The sequence below is a fragment of the Rhamphochromis sp. 'chilingali' genome, assembly GCF_963969265.1.
Source record: "Rhamphochromis sp. 'chilingali' genome assembly, chromosome: 15".
NCBI lineage: Eukaryota > Metazoa > Chordata > Actinopteri > Cichliformes > Cichlidae > Rhamphochromis > Rhamphochromis sp. 'chilingali'.
In genome coordinates, this window is record NC_137942.1 from 13,307,279 (window position 1) to 13,315,061 (window position 7,783).

A 7,783-nucleotide genomic window follows, 5' to 3' on the forward strand; every position below is an offset into this window, starting at 1 on the left:
GCAAAGTGATGAACAGCCACAAATTTTACCCATGATATAAAGTGATCTACCATCTATTTTATCGTATAAATTGTGGCAGATGTTGCACATGATCGAGATCTGTGTCCTCAACGAAGTTTCATCTGAGTAGGGTGACTGAGAACTTACAAACGTATGAGGCAGCATTGCTCTTTTCATTTGGGTGGGGCTGAGATTTGAGGTGCTTCTTTCTTGAAACACTCCTTTGTCCTAATGAAATAATTCTTTGTGTGCCTTGCTTTTTTTTTCTTCGAAGCATAAGGTTTAAAGCATGAATAATACTTTATTCAAAAGGTTAAACAGTATTAACAAATCAACTAAATCTTTGTCCCCTGTGTTCCAACTGCTATGAGGTCAATAATTTATTTGTTTCCAACTTTAATGTAGTTTAGTGTAATTATTTTATTTATTTTTTAAAGCTAGTAGATGTAATAAGATTTATTACTCAATTTGAAAAATAAAAAATAATAATAAAGAAAACTTAAAGAAATATTAATAGCATTTTCAAATATCACAATACATTAAAGAACCAGGGCAGCTATTTTTTTAAGCAGAGTAAAGCGTGTTTCATGTCTTGTTCCCTGACATGTTGAATGTCACTTTAAAAATAAATAATATATCAGCTGTAGGTTTGGGCGAATTGGGACCTTTCGGCCACCGGAAGCACTGTACTGCAGCGCGTCCTTGGATACCACCGACGCGTTCTTCACTGCGGTCTGTGTCTGATCTGACCAAATGGTTCTGAGTGAAAAGGGGGGTAAACTGCCCCCTTAGCCGCTCAGCTACCATTGTGTACCCACACGAAGAAGACGATGGTAGCAATATTGACGCGTCGGAATGGGGTCGAGCTGGGTGACTTAATTGTGCACCATGAATGACAGATACCATAAGGCGGCCCGGGATGGCTACCTGGACCTACTTAAAGAGGCAACTCGGAAGGATCTCAACGCGCCGGATGAGGATGGCATGACACCGACGTTATGGGCAGCTTATCACGGCAACCTGGAAGCTCTGCGACTGATTGTGTCGAGGGGGTGAGTATGATTTATGAGACTGTGCGCAAAATGATAAAGGGCCATAAACATGACGCATAAGCCCGTATGTTTCTGCAGAAATTGACATGGCTGCTTAAACTACGGGCGTTTTTGTAGCACAACCATAAAATGTTTACACTTATTACAAGACTTTTAACAGGCACTGAAATAACACTAAAACAATGTTTTTCTTTACTGTAACCTAATTTCAGTCTCACCAACAGAAAATAGCCACGTAGATATGCTGTTAGGCCAGGTCTTAAAAATATAGAGGCTGCCTTTTAATATGAATATATTTATAGCGTAGTAGCAGAGAAATATCAGAAATCCACAAAATCTGAATGAACCTTATGTCTTCAGATGGGGGGGATCTTAATATTCTAATTTAGACTTTAAATCTTTGTTTGATAAGAACAAAACCTCTTTAAACAGATAATTTAGACAGTGGCGTTGTTTCTGTGGAATTTTGGCTGAGGTTCAACATCCAACATTGTGATGCCACTTTAACCCTTATTATCCATCTATTTTCAGGTCACACACAGCTTTGAATTTCAAATAACAGCGTGTGTTATGTGTCATGTTCAAATGAAGCACTCTACCATAAATTTTAAAAGCTCAGCTCATGACACTGCTCAAAGTCATCTCATGATGTGGAGATGTTATTTCATGCTAGTACAGAATCAGAGAATTACATGTAGAAAGAAAATCTATTTTGTCCTATAACAGACGCGCATGATTCCATGATGATAAGATGATGCAAGTTCCTTAAAACAGAGTTTGTCTTGGACAGTTTGCTCTATTCCCTCCGTAATATTTTGAAAATGTAATTCCAGTGGTAGAAAAAGAATTATCGAATTAATAGCAAATTAGATCATATTAGGGAGTTGTTGCATCTTTGCCGGTGTCCGTATTGAGCAAAATCTACAAATGTGATTGGTGTTCACATGGAACAGCCCATTTATCATTACATCTACTTGACCTGTTTTGCATCCCCCCCCCCCCCAATCCTCCCAAATGGGGCCATTATGAATTTAAAGTGTTTCTGAAACGTTCTCAACAGCAGACCAGACATATCATCTGGTGATAGCGGCTAAGCACCTCTGCTAATAAGAGCACATATAAACTACTGATTGACATGTGATGCTAAAATTAAACATCAAATCCTCCAATAATTCAACCCCAAGAGGCCCCATTATATAAGATAAGTTTAATGCTGCCTGACATGCTTCATAGGAAAGATGCCTCCTCTGCCGTATTTGGCAAGTATATTACAGATGCAGTAACATCAAACTGTCACAGGGAGTAAAGAAGCAAACAGCCCATAATGTCATAAAGAGCAGATGAGGAAAATGTGCGCTCTACTGTAATCATCGACTTTACAAGGACAGGTATAAATTACATACATAAACCTATGAAGTTAGATGGCCCCTTACTGCAGCTACTGTATGGTATATAGAGTATAGAGATTGTAGAAGGTTCTAAGTATTTTGTCTCAACGTGCAACCTGAATATCTAATTTCAATTTATCTTTTCACCCGAGTTGAAAAGATAATGTCGTTTCAGTGTTTTACAGCACAAAAGGGCAATAATGATGCCTTTGTTTAATCTCTGTTTTATTGTTACTTTCTGGGTGGTTGGTGTTTACACTCACTCATGCAAACTGACAAAAGTCACTCTTCACATGAACTCAAATAATGCTTGTTTTTAAAGCTGCATATTTAAATCTATTACTGTCCATAAAGGTGGTGTGATTTGCTAAATTAAGCTATGGCGGACTTTGTACATACATTCCCAATGAAAACTGTGCAACAGCAGCCATCAATAATACAGCTTCACTTCAACAGTAGTTTCATGTCCTTGGTATCAGCACTCTGTATGTGGCTGTATTGGAGGAAATGGATAAGATACAAGACAGTTCAATAAGAATGTAAATACAGGAAGAGTGATGCCAGCAAAAGACTGTATACTTTTTAAAAAATCCACAGAAATAATAGCCTAAAATAAATTTACCTCGGTTTAGGTGTACTGGGCACACATAAGTTGTGCATTATGAATACATGCTGTTTTTGACCAGTTACCAGAAAGTTTCTTCATGGGATGCTAGTTTGTAAAAAATGATGATAATGAGCTCTAATGTGCGTAATCGACCTGTGGTGGGGTAGGAAATGTGCAGGGGCAAAAAAAAGGAAAATTTGCCCTCAAAGTAATCTAACTCAGCTGTAACAATGTGTTTTGTTCTGTGGACTTTAGTGTGACATTGCCATTCACGCGCTCATTCTTTTTACAGTTTCCTGTAATAAGATACAGGTAGTGTAGCTGTGGCACCAGCAAGCTTGTGGTCATATTACAGACTGACAGCAACATTACAACACAGAGGTAACCCTAAGGTCGTGGAATGTCAGTGAAGGGCAATTGTTTCTTTTAAAGGATTCATTTAATTATGGTGCTTCCACTGTGGAAAAAAGAATTGATCCATTTTTCAATTGATCAAAACTACAGAAGATCAACAGTTATTTGCTGAAACTTAATGTAGTTCTTAAGGTTTAAATGATTAAAAGAGGTCCATTTAACATCCCGTAATTGGCAGTTCAGTGGTGAAATCACGGTCAAAAATCACATGATTACTCACAAGTGAGATATCTGAACACTAGTCAGAAAGAAAGAATCCTCTACCTCATTTTTTTTTTATATTAAATGAATTAAATATATTATGTTTTACTTCATCTCATGTCTTTTTTTTCTCTTTTTCATTAACTTGTGAAGCACTTTGGTCAACTTTGCTGCTTTTAAATGTATAAAAATAAAAATGACACTGAATTGACATTGACATATTTTGAATAAGAATGTCCAAATAGTCAATAAATTACTTTCTAAATGTGTCTACACTTTTCTTGTGACCTTCAGGGGAAACCCAGACAAGTGTGACATATGGGGGAACACGCCGCTCCACCTGGCAGCTGCCAATGGTCACCTCAACTGCCTTTTCTTCCTGGTATCTTTTGGTGCCAACATATGGTGCTTGGATAATGACTACCACACACCTTTGGACATGGCTGCCACGAAGAATCACATGGATTGTGTCCGCTACCTGGATTCCATCGCTGCCAAGCAGACAAGCCTTAATCCCAAGCTGGTCAGCAAGCTGAAGGATCGGGCATTTCGTGATGCTGAACAGCGAATCAAAGAATGCATGAAGATGCAGAAGAAGCACCACAAACGTATGGAGAGAAAGTTTTACAAGGAAGTTTCTGAGACGTCTGCATCAGATGTCATGAGTTTCTCCAGCTACACGAGCAGCTCTCTTAGCCACAAGCTGCTCAACTTAAACACAGCCACTGTCAGTGTGCCATATTCCCAGGTTTGTTGTTTGTAATTAGTTTTTTTGTTTTGGATTGTTGCCACCTAGAAAGAGCTTCTTCTCTTAATTGCAAAGCCTGAAAAGAGTAAGGATATAGAGTTCTCAACTCTATATTTTTTCATGCTTTTCCAGGCCTTTCCTTGCCACTGGCTTGAACTGCTGCTATACCTGTTTAGCCACAGACAAAATATGTTACACTTTATAAGGCATAAGCCACTTCAAGTGGTGAAAGACTATAAACTGTATGTAAAAGTTGGATGTAACCACCATGAAGTCTTCTGCTTTTTGATTCCTCATCGTGAGCATTTTGACTTCTGCCACGTTGGTGCTTTGTAGCCAGAAATGATTGTATATGAACAGGATAGTGTGCTAAAAAATATGTAGCAAGCTTGGTTAGCTGCCACTTTAAACTGGACAGGTACCTACTAATTGGTGACAAACTGAAAAAATTCTAGAGTACCTTGAAAAAAAAAAAAGACAAACTTCTTGGTTCGTCTGTACCGCCAAAATGTTGTCTTCAGATTTTTTCATGAAAAACCTTCAAAAAGCAGCAACAACACAGGTGAAGAAAACCAGACAGCTAGCTAACCCACCTGTCTGTTAAGCTGCCACATCCCTAACTTTAAGTCTTAACAGTAGATCAGGGGTGGGCAACTCCAGGCTTCTAGGGTCGATGTCCCTGCAGGTTTTAGATGTGTCCTTGAACCAACACAGCTGATTTAAATGGCTAAATTAGCTCCTCAACATCTCCTGCAGTTCTCCAGAGGCCTGGTAACGAACTAATCATGTGATTCAGGTGTTTTGACCCAAGTAGAGATCTAAAACCTGCAGGACACCGGCCCTCGAGGCCTGGAATTGCCCACCCCTGATCTAGATGGATTACTTATGGATGGATTGGTGAAACTGTGCAAAAGTTCATGATAATCCATTCAAAGATGTCAAGACATATAAGTAAAATTAATGTATTGCTTTGGGGAAAGCTATCAGTAGTAAATACAATGACAGTGTATTTCAATTTGCATGGAAGCACATCCAAGAATTCAAAACACATATACCAAGAAAGGATGGCAACAGTGTGAAAAATATCTACCATAAATAAATCTATTAAAATGTGTTACTACTAATGTAAGATAGACACAAAATTTAAGAATATTTGTCTCAAATTTGAAAAAGCTTTTAAGATGGAAGTCTTTCATTTCTGATGTGCGCCTCATTGCTGCATGCTTACTATCCTATCAGGCAACTCTCCATGCCACAAGCCGAGGGAAGACAAAGATCCAGAAGAAGCTGGAGAAGAAAAAACAAGGAGATGGCACCTTTAAAATCTACGAAGATGGTAGGAAAAGTGTGCGCTCCCTCTCTGGACTTCAATTGGGTAATGATGTCATGTTTGTCAAACAAGGGACTTATGTCAACCCAAAGGATCGTGCCCGGCGCAATGTTCGCGACATGTTTCCCAGAGACAATGACGATGCCATTTCACGTGCCATGAGTGAGCCAGACCTCCATGGGCCAGATGTGGACTATTCTGAGATCAGCACTGATTCTGGACACGATTCCCTGTTCAACCGACCCGGTCTTGGCACCATGGTGTTTAGGAGGAACTATGTGAGCGGAGGAATGTTTGACCTTAGAAGTCACGATGCAGCCAGTGTGGCCCGTTCAGGCAATAATGTGCGTTTACGCAGTCGATTGCAGCAATACCCAAGTCTAGATGAAGACAGCATTGGCAGTGCACGCAGCCTACAGGAGAGAAATGTTGAAGAACTGCCTTGGGAAGAAGTTGAACTAGGGCTGGATGATGATGATGAGCCTGATACAAGCCCTTTGGAGGTCTTCCTCGCCACCCAGAGCATGAACGACTTTTTCTCCATCTTCAAAAGGGAGAAGATTGACCTTGCAGCGCTGTTACTGTGCTCCGATCATGACCTTAAGAGCATCCATATACCCTTAGGACCAAGGAAAAAGATCTTAGATGCCTGTAAGAGACGACGAGAGACTTTAGTTGAGCCTGACTACATCGAGGACACAGAATTGTGAGTGTTGAGATTTTTTGTTTCAATTTTAGTTTATTTTTTTTAAAAGGGACAATGTAGTTTAACATAGTTCAGATATGAAACACTATGGAGCATGAAACTGATGTGCTGCACATATAGTGTAGAGCTATTGCTAATTTTTAACTCTATTTGTAGCTATTGCTATTGTTCTAGTACTTTAATAGATCAGCTACTGCATTAGTCTTGATGAATCTTAGATATTTCTTTTCCTCCCTAATGTTTGGTCTTTATTAGTGAAGCACATACCTAGTTGTGACTAAGGTCAGATGACTGCAAGTCAAAAACATCCCATCCTGAAAAAATGCTTGTCTGGTCTGCATTTTGCTATCATCACTAAAACTGAAGAGCTGGATATAGAAAAAAGTATAGCTGAAATAATCAAAATCAATCTTTTACGGTATTAGGTCACATGCCAAAACACAAAGACAAAACTGTGTTTCTGGACTTTTTTTGTTGTCTTATTGTTATAGCTCTTGAAAGAATCTTTCATTTTACAAACATTCATTATTTTTCTTTCTGTTCTACAGATAACGAAAGATGTGGTCACCCATCCTGCTGTGTGCTCATCCGGCCTTAAAGGTTAGTGGAGCATTGCAAAGTAAATGTCACATATGGGCTGGATGTTAAACCCAAAAGGACACTGTCATGATGAATATATCAAGCATGAGATAAATCCTTAACAGGATTCCTTTACTGTCTTTTTAGCTCAGGATGATCACTGAAAATATCTCTGTTTGGTTTATTGGAGTTCCCCGTGCTGCATGGTTTCACAAACTGAAAGACCCTTATCTGAGTGTAGCACTGTGCACATTGTATGCCGTTTGGCACAGTTAACAGAGAGATGATTGTGGGGTCTGTGTCCCCTGAACCTTTTAACCCCCTCGGGGTGAACCTGGACCTCATGTGCCTGCATTGCTTGTGCCTGTGCATTTGCTGAAAAGTGTATGTTGTTAGAAATACACTAGTGTGATTTCAGCTGTAACAGAATTTTTAATAACTATTTGTAACTGAAGTAACATTTACTTGTATTTGTATATTTTGTCTCTGTATATGTTTACATACAGACAGCCACGTCAGGTCTAGAGTAGCCCACTGGCAGTGAAGGCCAATCCTTTGTTGTTATTACACTTGTGATGTAAAATCTAATACCACAGTATTTTTTTAATAAGTGCATACTACACTGTAACATGTCTCTGTAGAATTAGACTAAAGTGGGATCATGAAATTGCGTTTTTGTTGTTTTTGTTTACTCTGAGTGCTTTATATTAATGTACCTTTGCTCAGTAGCACTTTAATGTTTACTATCTGAACTTTTG

At 38.9% G+C, this 7,783-nt stretch overlaps 1 protein-coding gene across 2 annotated transcripts; it reads left to right on the plus strand.

Moving 5' to 3' along the window:
- The first annotated feature begins 653 nt into the window (after positions 1-653).
- ush1ga (Usher syndrome 1Ga (autosomal recessive)) lies at positions 654-7,783 on the plus strand. 2 transcript variants are annotated; one of them, XM_080906224.1, is made up of 5 exons: positions 654-1,052; positions 3,957-4,410; positions 5,650-6,446; positions 6,995-7,046; positions 7,173-7,783. In XM_080906224.1, the coding sequence occupies exons 1-4, from the start codon at positions 889-891 to the stop codon at positions 6,996-6,998; spliced, it is 1,419 nt and encodes a 472-aa protein (XP_080762350.1). In that variant the 5' UTR covers positions 654-888; the 3' UTR covers positions 6,999-7,046; positions 7,173-7,783. The 2 variants fall into 2 exon arrangements, with proteins under 2 accessions (XP_080762350.1, XP_080762349.1); XM_080906223.1 differs by having other exon boundaries at positions 6,995-7,783.